Raw genomic sequence first — 19,675 nt, 5'->3', positions numbered from 1 at the left:
TGCCGCTTCCTTCCTGAACCCACATTTGCCAGCCACTCCCCTGGATTTGCTACCCATTCTGCAGCGCCACGGTCCAGCTGAAGCACACCCTCATAACACACACACGCAGCCATACATTGATATGAAGAGCGCGTTGTTGTTGTTGTTGCTGCAGGTTGCTGCTGGTCGGAGGCTGTGAGTCGGGCGATGAGTGCACATCCAAGGCCTCGCGCTGCGGGATCACGGCCTGGAGGACTCTGTCTGGCTCGCCGCACTACAAACAGGTCACCAGCTACGAAGATGATGTCAAGGCGGTAGGGAAACCACACACACACACACACACACACACACACACACACACACACACACACACACACACACACACACACACACACACACACACACACACACACACTCACACACAGACTGACGGCATCTTTTCTGCGTGGTTAGCAGCAGAAGCGAGGTTTCTTCAGGATCCCCAGCTTCAGGTTATTTTCCCGACAAGGAGATGAAAAGGTAAAGCTTGCCTCCTCTCTCTCTCTCTCTCTCTGCCTACCCTGAATTTACCATCCAATATGCAGGAGCTGCTGAAACAAGCTGTATGTGTGTGTGTGCTTGTGTGTTTATGGATGCGTGTTTGGTCCAGGATGGCGTATTCCGCATGAGCTTGAGCCCCGATGGCGCCCTGTTGGCCGTCATCCACTTCTCGGGTCGTCTGTCCATCTGGGACGTTCCCTCCCTCAAGCAGAGGTCGTCGTGGAGCCAAGAACAACAGGTATGCCGTGTGTGTGTGTGTGTGTTTGTGTGTGTACGTACGCATGCAGTCATACGTGTGTGCGCTAGTCTTATTCTGTACGTTTACCGCTTGACTACATGTATTAATGTAATCTCTCTCTGGCCAAGGTGTGTGTATTTGTCAGAGGGTGTGTGTGTGTGTGTGTGTGCGTGTTCTTTTCACACAGCTTAGGAAGAAGTCGCCTTTACGGGACGCTGTGCCGATTTCCGCGGCATTTATGCATGTTCTGCTCCAGCGCCGGTCCCAGTCTGGCGTTTGCGCGGCGTGCTGTAAATGTCAACAGGCTTAGCAGATTAATTCCCTCCCTCCTCACTCTCTCTCTCTCTCTCTCTCTCGCTCTCTCCTTCTCTCACTTCACACCCTCCCTCCCCCCTTGTTCCCTGGTTCCTCCATCTTTCCGTCCTTGCTACAGCCAGGATTTGAGGAGATCAACCCGGAGTGGAAGACTTCGCTGGAGAGAAGGAAGAAAATAAAAGGTAGCTTTGCCTGCAGGGCTAAAGAGGGCTGACGTGCTGACGTGCTGACACAGCAGTCATGTTTTAATGATCTGTGACACGTCTCATTCCCTCAATCCTGTAGGTATTAAACACACAACCAACCATATATGCACAGGCCAGCAAATGTGTTTCCCCTCCCTGCACCCCTCTGTGTCTGTACTGTGAGTTTAAAGTGGAGGGTTGAACTTCACTGTGTCCCCAGATAAGGAGCAGTACTACCCGCTGGTGGATGTGAACTGGTGGAGCGACGGCGTGCTGATCCTGGCCCGCTGCTCGGGCTCCGTCACCGTGTCGTCGGTGCGGACGCTGCGCAACCTCCTGGGCAAGTCGTGCGAGTGGTTCGAGACGACGCCGCGTCTCACACCCGCGCACGATGGCGGCTTCCTCAGCCTAGAGGTAAATCCTGTGTCTTGTGAAAGGCGAGGGTGGAGGGCGAGGAGGCGCCTCTGTGCGGCTTTGGTGGGAGTAAAACCTGATTTATGCGCTTTGGCTCGGATTGAATTTCTGAGTTTATTCCTATTTGAGAGAGAGATCGAGACACAGACAACTTTTGTGGAGTGTTTCATCAGCCTGCTGTTACTCGGGGCGATAGTGTGTGTGCCGATCCAGTATAGTCTTAAACACACACACACACACACACACACAGGGCCTCTACAACACTAATGCGATGTTTGCCTACATGATCTAGTACATTAGAATAGCAAAGTGTGAGTACAGCACAATGAACGCCGCATTGACTCGCCATTGATTTCAGCCGCTTTAATGTCTGACAGGTGCTAAAGGTTTCAGAGACCTTGGCTGGGAGCGGAGCTTTGCGATAGAGCAGCCGACAGCTGAAACCTAGAGGGGGCGTCGGTATGAAATATGAGGACTTTGCAGGGTGCGGGGAGAAAAATGAGCGAGGCGGACGAAGCAGTCACGAAAAGTGGAGAACGGAGCGAGATAAGAGGGAGAAAACGGTGTGAACGGCCTTAATTTAGATTCTCTATCAAGCAGCTTGACCTTGCTGTTGTTTCGTTTCGATAGCCTGCTGATCTCTGGGAGAGGCAGATAAATGTGCTGTGTTTACCAGATTCAGCTCTGCCAAAAGAAAGTGGAAATCCTGCTGCAGTGCAGTCGCAGCGTCTCTGTTGATACCAGACGGGAGGATAGGCTGAGGACTCGTCCGTCACTCAAACTTGAATCCATCTTCCACTTCTGATTGACTTGGAAGTTGAATTAGGACTTGAGACTTGACTTGTTGATGTGCTCGTCTGTCATTCGACCTTTATTTGATCTCAAACGTCCATTGACTTAATGGGTTTAGACTTGGAACTTGATACCTGACAAACTTCATAATTCCAGTTTTGGTTGAAGAATCTCCTCGTCGTTTTGACCTGAAATTGCATTTTTCCTTGCAGTGTGAGGTGAGGCTCGCCCAGAAGCGTGGACGCCTGGAGAGCAGCCCGAGCGGAGGAGCCAGCGATGACGAGGAGGGCGATGAAGGCGGCGACTCGGACTCGGACTCGGAGGCCTCGGCCAAAGCTCGCTACTTCGGCTACGTCAAGCAGGGCCTGTACTACGTGACGGAGATGGAACGCTTCGCCCCGCCGCGCAAACGCCCGCGCACCGTCGCCAAGAACTACCGCCTGGTCAGCCTGAGGTCAACCACGCCGGAGGAGCTGTACCAGAGGAAGGTAAGGAGACCGTGTTCACCTTCACCTTCACCGCGCCCTCGCCGTCTTCCTCCCCGAGCGGGAAGCTGATTTCCAGCCGTCACAGTTTGAAGTGAATGTAATCAGAAAGTCTTACACGGTGAAATACGGAATCAATATCCCTCTATTTGAACTTGAAATGAGCTCTATTGGATAAAGTCTGGATAATGAGCCCAATATGGCCACAGTTTAACTTGATTCATCTGCTCAGACATCTGTAAGAACAATACAGCTGTCCTGAGGATCTCCAGCATCGTTCCCTCTCTCCAGCAGCTTATATGATGATTCTTTTATGTAATTCTGGAGAATATCTTTAATAGATCTTGAGTCTCCCGTGCTACAGGCCCAACCAGTCATCCCAGCCCTCCCTCACGCCTTCATCAATACATGACTTCAAATAAATACAGCGTGTTTATTCCTCCTCCTCCTCCTCCTCGCCGTCTCCTTATTGCTGTAATTTTAGGGCCAATTTCCCTGAAGAAGTCTGGCGCATTATGCATTCTGCATATAGTTCACCCGGGCCCTGTGGGACCTAACAAGTGGTGTAATTGTAGAGCTCAGAGCAATCCTGGCCTCCACCAGAGCACCGCCTCTGTTTACTTCACAAGAGCAGTGCGCAGAATGTCCAAACATTTGGATTCAGCCATCACGCCCAATCAGTACACACTCTGGCCGCTTCGCTTGACTCTTCATGGAGCGCCATCGCGCCAAAACCTCCACTTACGTCCAACAGATAATAAAATCTAATGAGCAGATTTCTGTGAAAGTTATTTAGCATATTAAAGCTCGCCGGTGGGGATGAAGCCTTCTGATTTTAATAACCTTGTGGCTTTTCCTCAGGCGCCGCCCTCAGGACAAACTTTCCTTTTTTTAGTCGCAGTGGAGCTCATTCCATCCGGTGTTGTATAATTGAAAATAATGAGCTGCATGATTTGTAGACGCCATAGGTGAACCGTGAGGTCTGTGTGTGTGTGTGTGTGTGTGAGAGACAAACGCTCTCCTGGGTGATCACCTCCTGTATTGTCACAGACACTCATGCAATAATAAAAATGGATACACAGAGCACAGAGTGTATGATTAGGAGCCGGTATGAGATGATTTGTTTTGCCGTCACAATAAATTAAACCGATTAGACTCTGTGTGTGTGTGAGGGGGGTATAATCAGGTGAGTTTTTGCAGCAGAATGATGTGCAGGCAGACGCACACCTATGCCAAAAAGGTTGTGTGTTTAAATTGCATAATTTGCTACATAAGTGTGCAGCTGCGATATGTTAGCATTTCAGACCTCACACCTAAAATTGGCGGAAAATAGCGAGGAACACCAATCATTTTTCAGCGGTTTGCCGGAGAACACAAACATAACAAATGTGTTTCGACAAGAAAAGTCTTCATCAGATTGGGATCCGGGGTCCGCCGAGATGAACCGTGGCAGTCGGATCTTCATCACTGTATTCACGCTGAGGAGCTCTGGAATGTAAATGCACGTCAGCACAAGCAACAGGAAAGTTGTCAGATTTGTTTTGCTGCGTAAATAGAAAAACGGTGCCGTTAAGGTTGAATCATTTCCAATGTTGGAGGCTCTCTGCTTCATACATGGATGAATGACGCTACCTGGTGTTACCTTGCATCATGTCTCAAAAGAAACGCATCACTGAAGACGTTTTGAACACGTTATCGTATGACTTGTATCCTATAGCGTGGGAATGTTCATGTCAGCCATCATTTTCAACAGCAAACGGTGGATATCCCGTTTTAGCTTGAAACGCTTAATTCCTTTTTCCGCCTGATTTAGCAGCAACTGAAGGACGCCTCATCTCTTGGTCACTGGCGGAATTCTAACACACTGATCCTCAAAATTGTTTTCTGACAGCACAGATCCTCTGCCAGCTCGCTGAAGTGCCTTTGTTTGTTTGGCTGGAACGGCTCCAGACCACCGCCGCCGAGGAGCAACCGACACCAGGCGATGCGCTCGGCCTGCTTTAAGGCTGTTTGTCAGTCCCAGGGGTTCCTGCTCAAATGCTAATTGCCGCATTAGAGTTATGGCCGTCGCTGCTTAGCTACAAATTGCAGCAAAGACAACAACGCGCTTTATCACAAAGCGCAGCGAGAGCGGTGTCGGCTCTCGACGGCCCCCGAGTTTGAGAGCGGCTCATCACTCATTTTTATGACCTCCGTCGTCTGCTACCTTCTTCATCATCGTCATCATCATTATACGCCATTAGTCATCAACATCAATCCTCGCAGTGTAGAGTTGCAACATCATACATCATTATTATCTCCTTGTAACACTTGGGACCTACATCACCGCTGCTGCAGCTCTCCTGTTGCAAACCTTTGTTTTCTTCATTTAGCACATGTACTTAATGACGTTTGTGTGTGTGTGTGTGTGTGTGTGTGTGTGTGTTTGTTATTTCTATCCAAACACTAACCAAGCATGTGTGCTTATGTGTGTCTACACTTGCACAGTACACACATAATCACCCAATCGCTCCTCAGAGATTCGCCTCGGTTACGTTTCTGCAGTCGGAGTAACATGCGATAAGAAACTTTAACGGCCCGGAACGATTGATTCTGGCTTCTATTCTCATGTTGGGCTCCGTGTGTTTTTGGAGCTTCCATGATTTGTTTGGTGGCGAAGCCCTGGCGGTGTGAGTAGAGATTTGGCAGGGCTGCTAACAGTTTTATTAGCTGAATCCAGAGAGAGTAGGAAGTAATATTTGATGTCCGCCTACGTGAGGTTTAACTGTGTGGGGTTGTTATTGCCCTCGAGGAACTGCAGTCTGGCTAATGTGTTGCTTTGTACTCCTACACACAGGCAAAGATGCTCTGTGTGTGTGTGTGTGTGTGTGTGTGTGTGTGTGTGTGTGTGTGTGTGTGTGTGTGTGTGTGTGTGTGTGTGTGTGTGTGTGTGTGTGTGTGTGTGTGTGTGTGTGTGTGTGTGTGTGTGTGTGTGTGTGTGTGTGTGTGTGTGTGTGTGTGTGTGTGTGTGTGTGCGCTACATAAACAGAGGTGTCATGCTGCTGTTGGCTCGGATTTTGTGTGACGTTGACTTGACACAAATCTCCATCGTCATCTCATGGCGCTGATCTGCCAACAGAGATAATACTAATAGCTGGAGAGAGGAAGTACTGGAGCAGTGGTGTTCAGCCCCACCATGGGCGCCTCATTTCTTTCTTTCTTTATCCATTTGATCTTCCTTCGTGAAATTTTCCCAAATATTTCATCAGTCCTCAGCGTTTCTCCTTATCCCTCCACATCACAGGCCCAAATCCAGCTGCCCCACCTAGATTAGAATCAGCACATTTGAGCAACTCCTAATCGGTTTTAAGGTGTTCGATGTAATGCCTCAGTCATTCTTAGGTTGCAGTGGCAGTGGCTCAGTGGGTAGAGCTTCCGCTTGGGAACCGGAGGGTTGCCGGTTCGAGCCCCTGCCGAGGTGCCCCTGAGCAGGGCACCGAACCCTCAATTGCTCCCCCCTCTGCGAAGGGTGGTAACTGTAATGTAAGTCGCTTTGGATAAAAGCGTCTGCCAAATGATCGTAATGTAATGTAATGTAATTCTCATGTGCCATTGCTTCATGTGTGAGTATTTTTCTTCCAATACCTCGACTTCTTTGTCCTCCCTGTCTGAATTATGGGGGGAAAAACTGGGCAACAGGCTTTTTTTTTTTCCTTTTTTTTCTCTTTACAAAGGTTCTTTAAATACCATTTGCTTTTAACTCATCTTTATTTAGGACACCAGTGCATGATTATTGAATGGATACCAAGCCCTCGGGACGGTAATCGCATAAAAACAAACATACAAACGGACAGAGTTTGAAACAGATTGTGTTCTCCTGCAGCTCGCAAGGAATTGTGGAGTTCTTTTGTGCCGAACATAAATCGTGCTGAAGAGATTTGTTATGTTGCGAGAATTGCACGTTTATCTTTTCTCGTCACTTTCATTTCAAACAACAAAGTCGAGAGAAATCCGGTAGGACGGTCGATATTAAGTACAAACGTCTGCAAAAAGTTGAAGTGAAATGGAGATGAAAGTGTGTATTAAAAGTAGAAAATATTGCGGAACTTGGCACAATCACTTTGCGTTCAATCAGTATTGGATTTTTGAGACGTACGCTATTTGACATAGATCCTACGTTATTGATGACGGGATTGGTTGCGGAATATTCAAAAACCTTCAAATACCTCTTTCTGCTCTACAGTCTCACAGAAACGTACATAATACTTCCTTCGGGATTTATCCAGTAATGAAATCGCTAATTAAGATGTGGTCTGGTCTCCCAACACAAGTTTATTGTGTGTGTTTCTATTCGTCCAACAGATTGACAATGAAGAATACGGCGAGGCCCTGTCTCTAGCCCAGGCCTACAATCTGGACTCTGACCTGGTCTACCAGAGACAGTGGAGGAAGAGTACCGTCAGCATTGCCTCCATTCAAGACTATCTGGTAGGAGAAGGAGTGATGTAAATGGAAAGAAACTATAGTAAACAGTATGGTACCTGAAATAAAGAGGTGACTGATGAGAGGACAGAGAAGTATCAAGGTGTCAACATTTTCACAGTACGCTAGGTGTCGAATAATGCTTTGTGTGTGTGTGTGGGAGTGCAGCACACACTTAACTGCAGCACAGCCCCTCACTGTATTTCATGCATCATTTTTACCGATTTCCAAATTTCCACACCCTCCCTTTCTCACTCTGTCTCATTTTATCCCATCGTTCTTTTCTGAACTCATTTCCGTCGCCCGCTCAGAGCAAGATCCGCAAGCGTTCGTGGGTGTTGCACGAGTGCGTGGAGCGCGTCCCGGAGAACGTTGACGCAGCTAAGGAGCTCCTGCAGTTCGGCCTGAAGGGAACCGACCTGGAGGCCCTCATCGCTATTGGCAACAGAGAGGACGGTGGCAGGTAGGGCGAGTGCAGACAAATGACAACACAATCCTGACACACGCACACACATTCAACATATGTGGATACACAATTCAGCCTTCCTCGCTTTGTTCTTCCAAAGCAATCTAACCCTTTGTTTCACCGCCAAGGTTCATCATGCCGGGTGACATCGACCTCGACGACCTCCCTTATGAGGACATCCTGTCTGTGGAGGAGGAGCTGGAGGTGAAGAAAGAGAGGGAGAACACAAAGCGGCAAGAACTTCTGGCCAAGGTCGACTTCAGCAGGTACGCAGGCGGCTTGTCAGTCAGCCAGTGAGTTAGTCAGGCAATTAGTCAGTCAGACAAAAGACGGAGAGGGGAAGTCACAGCGGGAGGAGCTGGTGCCTGAGTTTTGATGCTACGACGAGGAGTTTATCCCCGACCCCCTGTGTTTATAAGCATCTGTCCTAATGACGTGTCCTTGAGCAAGACACTGATGTGCATATTATATGAACATGACTCATACACAGTGCTAGAAGTAAAGTTCTACTTCTGGTTTCTTTAGATGTGTGCCTGCTGAATTCCCTCAGACAGCATAACGCTATGGCTGCTATTTAGCCAAGTTAGCCACAATATCAAGTCTCTGTCCGTCAGTAACAGGAGTTAAAATAAAACCCGGCCTTGTCAACTGAAGCTAATGAAATGAAGTTGCATAAATGGAGAAATATTGTGTGTTGTTTGTGACTTTGTGTCTCAACGCAGCAGCCCAGGCTATACCCATTTCTTTCTTAGCTTAGCCTAGTGTAGCTTAGCTCCTTAGCTTGTAAAAGAAGGGGAGGAAAGAAGCGTCTTAAATACCAACAGAGCATTGAAATGAACATTTTGCAGCTGGGCTCATTTCCATAATCAGTCTTAATAAATGCGTCGCTAAATTGAAAACATGCAGCGGCGCAGAAATGTGCGTCCTGGACGGTAATTTGCATCATGCTCCGTAAATCTGGCCCCGTAGGGTGTACACACACACACGCACACGCACATGCACACACAGCTTTGCTAGGAGGAAATTGAAGAGAAAGCTGCCAAATGTAACATTGATCGTTGTGATTAGGCTGGAGACAGGAGAGGGCATCATAAAGACGGGGACATTAATGAGGACGAGGGAGAGGCAGAGAGGGGGGGGGGGGGCGTTGGTGGAGATTAGTGGGTAATCTTCTCGAGGTAATTTATGCTTTTGTTGTTGAGTGCCTGGGGAAAGACTAATGAAAAACCCTTTAGAGATCACTAATCACCTATTTCACACACACACACACACATGCAGAGGCAGTAAGGAACTTAAGTGAATACATGCCAGACATTACGTGGGTCCATTAGAATCCATCCAAGAGTGTAAATTTGCTTGTACTAAAACAAGACGTTTTATATGCATTTGCATTTTATATGCACGCATACCAATATTATGCATACAGTATGCACACACACACGTACAGACACACACACACACACACACACACACACACACACACACACACACACACACACACACACACACACACACACACACACACACACACACACACACACACACACACACACACACTTACAGAGGTATTTTAACTGTCAGTACCTGGATGTTGTTATTCTTCTTTCTCAACTTCCTCAGTGTCTAATATGAGGAAGTGCAGAAATTGCCCTCTTCCCCACATTTTCTGTTCTTTAATTTCACCCATTGTTTGTTTAATTCCTTCCCTTTTTAACTGCACCTTTTGTCCGTCTCTGCGCCTGTCAAAGAGCTCAGGCACGTGTCCTGGAAACGTGTTGGTGTTTGCGCCCACTGGTCATGTTTGAGTGCAGAGGAGCCCCCCTCACTAATGGCTCTAACCGCTCTAACCGCGCTGCCTCGAGGTTTGAGACGGATAATAATTCTCTTAATTTCTTTTTAACTACAGCGCCATTACAGAAATGGCTCGGTATCGATCACAGCTGCTCTTACTGTGTGTGTGTGTGTGTGTGTGTGTGTGTGTGTGTGTGTGTGTGTGTGTGTGTGTGTGTGTGTGTGTGTGTGTGTGTGTGTGTGTGTGTGTGTGTGTGTGTGTGTGTGTGTGTGTGTGTGTGTGTGTGTGTGTGTGTGTGTGTGTGTGTGTGTGTGTGTGTGTGTGTGTGTGTGCGCGCGCGCGTTTTTACATTTCTTTTCAACTTGGTAGATGGTAGACAATCGCATAAGCATGTGATGCTTTTGTGTGTGTGTATAGGAAAGGGCCGTATTTAATTAATAACCGTCACATCTTTTGAAGTGTGTGTGTGTGTGTGTGTGTGCGCGCGCTTGTAAGAGATGATCAACTGAGGGCCCATTTCTCTAGGCCGCGGCGACGCAGCGAAACGAGTGTGTGATTGTCCCTGATCACACACTGATTATTCCTGCGGTAAGATAAACATTCTGTCCTCGCAATCATTCATCCAAACGGCTCTTAGAGAGGACACTTATAGATCCCCCATTGTTCCCCCATGTCCAGGAGAAACCATACTTTGAATTATTAATGCCCGTCCACAAACCGGCCCACTGCTCCTCCCGTATCCTCATGGAAGACGTTAGAAGTGACCCACATGTTTGATTTAAAAGACCTCATAACGGCTCTACTCTGTAAGCAACCTGCTAGATTTGTCTCAGTCTCCTTTAAATACAGTTTTGTCCAGGATACACCCCTGTGTATCTGTGTGTGCGCGTGTTGTAGGTGAGTGTTGTAGTGCGTTAGGGGTGCGGGGTGTGTGTCCATATATAGAAAGAGGATTGAGAGTGTGAGGAGTTTATCAGCCCTCAATCAGAAGTCCCATTTTCTCATTTACCCCAGCATTGGTCTTGTTGTTGAATGTGCAGGCATGCGAAGGCCTCCACTTGAGATGTGTTTCCGTCTGTTTATGCAGTCCAATTTTGTCCCTCACACACTGGAATAATCACTTCAACCACACACTTGTTGTTGTTGGTGTGCGTGTGCGGTAGCTGTTTAATCTCCCTGCAGTACAGCAATATCCCAGGTATTTCTACAGTGATGAAGGAGAGACTGTAATAAACTGTGGCTCTGATGAAAATACAAGATAGCTGCGACTCCTCGTCTTCACCCTCACAGCAGCCTCCATTAAAATGTGTGGCAGTGCTCTTTCAGTGCAGCCTCTTCACCACGGAGAAATGTTCCACGTTGGTGTTTGGTTCTATAAATGATGCTTAAGGTAGTAAATATAATGTTTCAGATGTCAATTTAAGCGTTCAGAAATGTTTCAGCGTCTCGCCGTCACGCCTCGCTGCCACACCAACATTCGCCCGACTTCGGATTTATGCTGGAATGCGCGATCGAGCCGTCTCGCGTGAAGTCAAAACCGCCTCCTAACGTCTCATTTAATGTCCACTCCTCCTTCCTCCTCCTCCCGCCCGCATCCCTCTTTCTCCACTCTTATTACTTTGCTCCTAAGAGGCAGAGCAAAGCAATAATTACTGCTGGTACGAGTGCTAAGCCGCCACTCTTTGATGTGCCAGAGGAGTGTTGAGCCGGTGTTAATCTCCGTTAGTCTGTGTGGAGGAGAACCTGATAAGGCCCGATAGCGAACTCTGTAATGAGGGATTAGGGATTAAGGCGGCGGCGGTGAGGTCAGCTCTCCTGTGGTCGCGCTGTGGTTGATCGGGGCCAAGTTTTTACAGGGTTTTGGCTCAGTCTCGCTGTTTCCTTGTGGATTTCCAGGGTGCGAATTCCACAACACGGGAGTACGTGTGAAGTACAGGAGTGTGTGTAGTTGGGGTTCGTTTCCCCTCAGGCGCACCCGGAGTGATTGAATCAGGTATATCTTATAAGGCCTCGCGGTGCGGCGCTTGCGGTCATCCAATTTATTTGCGGTCGTGATTAAATGACATTGAAAATGGATTTAATTCTCGTCTGGGCAATAAGTCACCGCATCGACAGCCGCCGTCACATACACATAACAGCGCCGCCGCCTTTGTGGTCGTAAGGAGTTGATTTGTTGCCCTGAGAAAATGATGAAGTCTAGAAGGCAGGATGCGGTGTTGTGACGGTGACCAGCCCCAAGCATTATTACACTCTATAGACCCCCTTGGACAGAGTCTGTGTGTGTGTGTGTGTGTGTGTGTGTGTGTGTGTGTGTGCGTGTGCTCAGTTTGCAGCTGATTTAAGGTAAGAGGAGGTTTGAAGGCAACGGAACCTGAAGACATTTTGCCACCAGTTGGGTCTTTGGTGCTGAAGGTGGTGTTGCAGAACTTCTATGATGTCCAAAATGTGTGCAATGATGCTTCTATTTTCCTGTCCAGGTGACGTTGTGAGTTTTCCTGTGTCTAGGTTGACTTTGGAGCAGAAAGAGCTGTGCCGTAGCCGACTGAAGCTGCTCTCCTATCTGGACAGACTGGCCACGTATGAGGTAAGAACCCCCACCGGACTGATTGTCCAAACCGTACACACACAGTGAGTCATACAGAGGAGCACCAGCGTACACAAGCTAGTTTAAACGTTATATGTATGTTTTGCTGTTGTGTTTCCACGTGTTCCTATGGCAGCCCTAATGCAAACACTCCGCTTTTCATGTCCGATTCCTCCTCCGCTGGGGGCCTTGGTGTGTTTGCTACCTGCTGTTTACACTCCGTCTGAACCCGGCTCCACTCGCCACAAATAATGCAAGGATATTTACGTGACGGGCATCGTGAGACTATACATGAAAGAGAGACACGCTTGGGTAATTGGGGAGCTGAGAGAGAACAAAATGCTGTGTATGTATAATTATACTTTTGTGGCACTTGTGTATAATCCTGTATGTATGAACGTCTGCGGAACATTCTGGATTCCTCATTCAAAATGTCACACCGGGTTTCCCTCCTATGCAGGGGAGTGAAGATGAGATTTTGTCCCGCTCGATATTAAACTCGGACAGAGTGACGTGTCGCTCTTTATCCGGACATTGTCATGGTAACTGCAGCACTTGTCTGATTCCTTTTGCCCCGATCCATTTTATCTGCCTGTCTCTGAATATGATATTAGGGTTTTTTATCATCCCAACTTCAACTTGGCCGCTGTCTGCATAAGGCCCATTCAACGGCTATCCATCACACACACTGACTCACACACTCAATCACACACACAGACGGACCCTGGCAACAATGATGCTACAGAGCATTTTAATCACAGACACACACACTCAAAGGCAAAGGCCAAGACAACAAATTCTCCCTTCAGATACACACACACACACACACACACACACACACACACACACACACACACACACACAGAAGACGGTTCTGCTGGAAAATTAAATAGCTTCACTGTTGACTTTGTCCTCTTGCATTCATTTGCAGTCACATCTTCCTCTCTCGGCGTTTGCTCACTCCTCTGTGCTCCTCATCTTTTCAGACAGACTCGCCGCGAGGTCCCATTATGTCCTCTGAAAACACCTCCCTCAGCTTTACAAATGTCATTTTATCAACCCGGATGCTTTTCCGACTCCCTCAATTCCCCCGTCCCTCTCTCGCCCCCTCTCTTTGTAGCTCCCTCTCTCTCTCTCTCTCTCTCTGTCTGTGTTTATCTTCATCTCTCTCTCTCTCTGTGTTTATCTTCATCTCTCTCTCTCTTTGTTTTCTCTGTTTACCCGCCTCATAGGAGATACTCGGCGGCCCTCATGCGGCGGAGCAGAAATACGACGCAGAGTTCTTTAAGAAGTTCCGCAGCCAAAACATCGTTCTCTCCGCAAGGAATTATGCGAGGGTAAAAACAGACCGACTTCCTCTCACGCTTCACCTTAATTGACATCAATTTACACTCCTTATTCTACTCTAGCACATTTGGTTTTCATGAATACTTACCGTACCAAATGTGTACTTTTAGTCCCTGTGTAGTATTTACCTTTGAATTTCAAACACATTCATAATGCTGAGGCTTAAATGGAGGCTAAAGTGTGTGTGTACGTGCGTGGCCACGGGTTTGTTTTGCTGCAGGAGAGTAACGTTCAAGCTCTGGACATTCTGTTCACGTACCACGGAGCAGAACTCCTGCAACATCGGCTGGCTCTCCTTTACAACTTCCCAGAAACCACCTCTCCACACGAATACACCGTCTTGCTCCCTGAAGCCTGGTGAGACACACACACACACACACACACACACACACACACACACACACACACACACACACACACACACACACACACACACAATAAACACTCAGCCTTCTTTTCAACCCCGTGATTTTCATCTATATGTTCACGAGCAGGTGTGGATGAAGCTGTCGCGCTCGTCCTCCTCACAGTATGCAGCCTCATAATTAATTCAAGACGCCGCTCTAAATTAATTAGTCGGTGTAAAAATGCAATTAAGATGTGCCAAAGGAAACGACAAGGAGGACCGAGTGAATTCTCAACACATTTAGGTTATCGGTGTTGGAGCGGTCCAATCCTCAAACGGGGGCGAATGGAAACGCGCCGTTACGGTCATGTGACACATTTAAATATGCCACAAACGAGAATCAGTCTTACCAGTTAGAATTTGACGACCGATCGCCCACTCACACATGTACTCACACACACATTCACGCACACTCGCATACTTCTCTGCTCGTCACAAAGTTATAGAGGTGATAAAGTCGAGCGGGTCGAAACCGGAATAAAGTTTGATTGTCGCTTCTAAATTCACACAAATATATTATGCAAATGAGTTTGTATGGTTTCCACTTAACTTGCATCTACTTGCCATCCACACTTTGCTGATGCTGACTTAACGTCTCCTGGTGTTCTCGTCCTCCCTCTCTCAACTACATGGCCTTTCATTACTACACGCACGTTCTCCTCTCTGTTCCAATTTCACACGCGCCAAAATTACTACTTCTATCCGCTTGCCAAGTAACGCACGCGGGGAGCCGAGGCCGCGCTCCACAGACGTCACCGGGCGCCAACACGCTTCCCATATTTAACCCAGTACGTCATTTCATTGCCCGTCCCGTTCGCGTTCCCTCCGCTGCTCCGTTTCTTCAGCCGTGTGTGTGTTTTGTATGGAGGTCAGGCGGCTGCGGCTCTGCAGTGGGCATCCATCATGGCTCCGCCGCTGTAGGGCACTTTCCTATTTTCTCCCGGCCTGCGAGCACCAACCAAACTGGCTGCTCCGACAGAGTCGCTCTGGAACACTGCAGCAGAAGGCGGCAGTCGGAGCCATCTGTTTGGTTGCTAGGCGAGAAGGATGCGCAAATTCCCCTCCCTTGGAAATTCCCGATTGTAGTGTTGAAAAGGTTTTGCGCAGTGGAAGTGAGGAATAAACCGACACACCAGCTCCCGAGTTTGTTTTGCATCTTGGTCGTCACGCCGCCTCTCTCAGGCTGATGTGAAGTAGATTAGGGGAGCTGGCGTGGAATAATCAATTCCCGCCATCAATACCAAAGTCTCACACCAATATTTACTTTCCATCCTCTAAGCTGACTCCCTTTTAATGAAGCAGGGAGAGGAGGCAGAATGGAAGTTGAGCTTCTGGTTTGATTCAGAGGCGACACTTCTCCATCTCTGTCGCCCCAAATGTTCCAATCCTGATGGATCAAACCCCAGTTTTGCTTCAAAAACACAAACCCAAGATGGTTTTATAAATCACATCTCCTGCCCCAAACCCTCTTATGTATTTTGTTGCCGGGTTAAAATTGATGGCCATGTTTAAAAGCTGCAGCCGTGCGTATATGAGCACCGTCTTTACCGGAGCTGCAGATGATTTGTTGCCGCCTCTATCTCCTTGGGTTTTACAGCCACGCTTACATATTTTCCTGTCTACAGACAAATAGATAACCCGGAAGAAATGCATTCATCCTGGAATAACAGGAGAGGTTTTGTTCACGCGGCATCTCTCTGCGTGTGTGTGTGTGTGTGCGTGTTTGCATGCGTGTGTGTGTGCGCCCCGAGTCTCTGGCGTGTTGCCCATTTATCTCCCTCAGTCGCTGTCACGCTGAAGAGTAAAGCAATGTGGCATTTAGAAAATAAAACTCCTTACTACATATATACAACCGAGGCACGACACACACACACTCACACACACACACACACACACACACACACACACACACACACACACACACACACACTCAAAGTTCCTGACTTGTTTATCTGTTTTTCCCCCCACTTTTCTTTGTTTGGTTTGCTCTACTCTGTCCATTTCCCATATGGTGCTCCCTCTTTTTTGTTTATGGCCGTTCATAGTTTAAGATGGTTAATGTCTCTGCTGATTTATCAGGCATAGTTAGGGGGTTAGGTTGGTGTGTGTCTGTGTGTGTGTGGGTGGGGGGTCATTTCTTGGCTTCATGTTCTAATATTAGTGGCAGGGAACTTTATTTCCCCTTCTTTTTTCCCTCCCTCTGCTTCATTTCTTTGTCTCTTTGTCCCTTCAGCCTGGACGACAGCGGTGAGCTGGTTTTGATTCTGTGGGACGAGCGGAGACACAGAGACATGGACTGGTGTGAAGTGGAGGAGTGCAGGTAAACACACACACCACACACACACTGGCAGAACTCTCGTATTAAGGAGCTCTATTGTGATCATAAACTCTCTCTACACCCACAGACTTGTGTAGTATGGCACTATTAAAAGCCACAGTCCATACAGGACAGATGCTTGTGTTGGCGTCACGAAGGAGGACAACCCATTATCCAAATGTTAAATAGAACCATAACAATACAGGCGGGTAGCAAGTAGCCAATTTGTGCCATTTGCCAGCTTCTGTACGATGGCCGGCTTCAAATTACCATTTTATTTAGCAGGTTTCTTTTATTGCTCTTTGGTGTGGAGTCATTATTTCACTCTGGACTGCCAGGAAATGCAGGATGAATGGTTCCTACTGGGACACGCTGTGATCGGCCACACACTGATCACTCTTCCTGTTTTCCTCTCTTGCCTGCTGCTCCTCTCTTCTTCTTCTTCTTCCCCATAATTTCCCCCTGCTCCCAATTGTCCAACTCCTCCTTTCACCTCTCTCGCCGCCCCTCCTCCTCCTCCTCCTCCTCCTCCTCCTCCTCGTCTCAGAGTGGTCCTGGACCAGAGCTCACGCGACGACGACGCCTTCCTCTACGAAGAGGTCCCAGAGCTGCTGAGGTTTCGCGCCGCCACGCCCTCCGTCCAGCTGCTGACCGACTGGTACCAGAGCCGAGCCCAGGATATCGATTCCTGCTCCAGACAGGTACGGCGCCGACCCGCCCGCTGACGCCTTAGAAATGAGGCCTTTTGTACCAAATCAAAATAATCAGACTGCCGGCTGCCACGGCGACAAATTGGCGTTACTCAAGTCTTCATTTTCGTCCATCTTACGCATCGCAGCAGCCCTCGCAGATGAGGACGACTCCATAGATGATTGAGGAGGACATTCTGTTTAGTTTCCTGTGCAGGGGTGAAAGCGGCTGCTCGATGGGAACAAAACGCAGGGCCGCAAAAAAGGGATAATAGGCAGCTGGCAAGTGGGAGGGTAATTGCCGCCGCACACTTTTCCCCTGATTGAGGTAGAAAAATGTGACACCGCAGAATGAGCCGGGATACTGCAAAGTAGACGTTGCCAGCTCCCATCAGTCAAGGTCACTTTGATCCCGTGGATGACAGTCATTATCATATTTGCCATATGGGCTTCTAATGAAGAGAATCCACCGCTTCTGTCATCTGCGTTCTAATGCTTGCGGCAAAATGGGACTTGATGGGACTTGTTTAGTGGTGTAATGGGATGTATCTGGCCATGGGGGGGATGTGGGGGGGGGGTTGCCCAGTCTGTCCGCGCACGCCGTCCCCATGGCGTGATGGATCAAGGTTGCCACGGTCCTTCCTCTTTGCCCAGAGGATGGAACTAGGCCTCGCACTCTAGCCACTTCTTCTGTTTCATTCGGCTGATAAGTTGGAGAGAGCCGGAGACTGATCTGGGGGTCCGTTGGTATTTATTTATAAGACAAGTATGGACTCTTGCCTTTCATCATCGAGAGAGAGAACCCAAGTGTGTGTGTGTGTGTGTGTGTGTGTGTGTGTGTGTGTGTGTGTGTGTGTGTGTGTGTGTGTGTGTGTGTGTGTGTGTGTGTGTGTGTGTGTGTGTGTGTGTGTGTGTGTGTGTGTGTGTGTGTGTGTGTGTGTGTGTGTGTGTCAAACTGTTTTTTTGTTAACCCCTGAGAAATCACAACCAGCATTTTGTCTCATTCTCTCCCTTCTCCTCTTTTTAATTAGACCTCATCTCCTTCTGCTCACTCGTGCAGTGTTCCAGCAGCCTCATGGGACCGTCCCTTACTCTCATGTCCCCTCGCTGTTTTTTTTCCTTTTTTCACACGCGTGCACTCGGAGAGACATGACAGAGAGACACGAGGGTCTGCCACGGTTTGCCAAAGCGTCGTCTCTCTCTTCACATCTTCTCATCTCCTCATCTCATTTGTTCTCTCTCCCTCCCATCACTCATCCGGTCGGTGTTTATGCTTGGGAGAGGACTTTTAATCGAGGGAAATGGGGTTTGATTAAAAGGAGCCGTCACAGATGAAAATGGAGTGTTCTCAACTCATCACAGAGCGGCGGGAAAGAGCCAAAGATTGGCAGGATGAGTGGGGGAGAAAAAAAGCAAAGAATGGAAGCAGAATTAAAAGACAAAAAGAGGAAGATAAATGCCGAGTTGCTACTTAGCGTCGTGAACACAAGCAGAGGGGATGACAGGCCTAACAGATGATAAGATAGAATAGCAAGCAATCACAGGAAAGAACTGTCTGACGGAAGACAAATCACCTGCTGTAAGGAGGTGAAAGGGCAGATATAAAGGATATTAAAGAAAAGTGTTGCTTGAAACGCTATTGACGCACAAAATAGCACAAAATTGGAGAAGCGATCGACAGCAGGATAAAGTAAAAGGGTCCAGACAGGGAGTTCATCCACACTGGATGTGAGGAAGGGAGAGGGAGAGAGGAGGAAAGACGGAAAGGATGATGAAATTTGAACATAGCAGAGGCAGAAAATGTGAAAATTAGGTTCGGGAGTGGTGAGAGAAGGGATTGAGACGGGGCCTGGGCGAGGAGACAAAGAGTGATGAAATTGAATTGGAAAATTAAACTGAACTCTTGTGAGGTGGAGATGAGAGGGAGATGGCACACACACACACAGACGGAGAGAGAGAGACACAGAGAGAGAGAGAGAGAGAGGGGGACAGGGAGAAAGGGAAGACGGGCGATACAAGTGGCGTTCCAGCCCGGAGACTGAGGGAGGGTGTGGAGGCGGGGGCGTAATTAAAAAGTGTGAGATTTTAACATCTGAATTGTCTGCGGTTAGCCCGGGGGGAATCCATCTCCGGAGAGCAGGGAAGGGAAGAACGAGCGAAGGGATGGAGCGGACGGAGAGAGAGCATCTTTATTCACAGCTGGATCAATAGACTCCTCTGTCGTGTTGAGTCTTAATTGCTTCCGACTGCAGGTGATTTGGGTTCTTATTGTGCTTATTTGTGCGCCCTTTGCTGCTAACCTAAAGATGACACGGCTGCAGACCCTATATATATATCTATATGTGTGTGTGTGTAAAAGAGAGAGAGTGAGTGTGTGCACGCTCTCCTTCGTGTGACCGCCGCGCTAAAGAGTTGTGCTTCTCTACAAGGTGCAGAGAAAGCAATCATCACTACAGGGCCCGGCGGCATCTGCTATCGATCGGCTACCAATGTCCATCCACAGGTGGCTGAGCATCGATTGGCCGGGCGTGCTGCCAGCTCATAGGTGGTCTTTGGTATTGATTGGTTGCTCTTCTGGATGGAACCGTATCGATCACGCTGGCCGGGAGCCCAAAGCCTCACAGTTTTATTGTTAGAGCCTTAATGATTGGATATGAGCAATGAT

General features: G+C 48.2%; 1 protein-coding gene across 2 annotated transcripts in view; it reads left to right on the top strand.

Moving 5' to 3' along the window:
• Positions 1 to 19,675, top strand: part of nbas (NBAS subunit of NRZ tethering complex) — a 99,311-nt gene that overhangs the window by 9,874 nt on the left and 69,762 nt on the right. Inside the window, exons 10-23 of one of the 2 annotated variants that reach the window (XM_076148717.1) lie at positions 155 to 293; positions 436 to 498; positions 629 to 757; positions 1,191 to 1,254; positions 1,478 to 1,671; positions 2,676 to 2,951; positions 7,290 to 7,415; positions 7,721 to 7,872; positions 8,004 to 8,141; positions 12,173 to 12,251; positions 13,484 to 13,588; positions 13,819 to 13,955; positions 16,238 to 16,324; positions 16,869 to 17,022. In XM_076148717.1, the coding sequence (XP_076004832.1) occupies positions 155 to 293; positions 436 to 498; positions 629 to 757; positions 1,191 to 1,254; positions 1,478 to 1,671; positions 2,676 to 2,951; positions 7,290 to 7,415; positions 7,721 to 7,872; positions 8,004 to 8,141; positions 12,173 to 12,251; positions 13,484 to 13,588; positions 13,819 to 13,955; positions 16,238 to 16,324; positions 16,869 to 17,022 (1,843 nt within the window). Of the gene's footprint in view, positions 1 to 154; positions 294 to 432; positions 499 to 628; positions 758 to 1,190; positions 1,255 to 1,477; positions 1,672 to 2,675; positions 2,952 to 7,289; positions 7,416 to 7,720; positions 7,873 to 8,003; positions 8,142 to 12,172; positions 12,252 to 13,483; positions 13,589 to 13,818; positions 13,956 to 16,237; positions 16,325 to 16,868; positions 17,023 to 19,675 lie in introns of both variants that reach the window. The other variant, XM_076148715.1, reaches the window with a different exon arrangement.

Source organism: Genypterus blacodes, unplaced genomic scaffold (assembly GCF_046128005.1).
Source record: "Genypterus blacodes isolate CSIRO-AG114 ecotype Tasmania unplaced genomic scaffold, CSIRO-AGI_Gbla_v1 ptg000042l_1, whole genome shotgun sequence".
NCBI classification, from domain to species: domain Eukaryota; kingdom Metazoa; phylum Chordata; class Actinopteri; order Ophidiiformes; family Ophidiidae; genus Genypterus; species Genypterus blacodes.
This window is presented reverse-complemented; position numbering and strand designations above follow the sequence as displayed.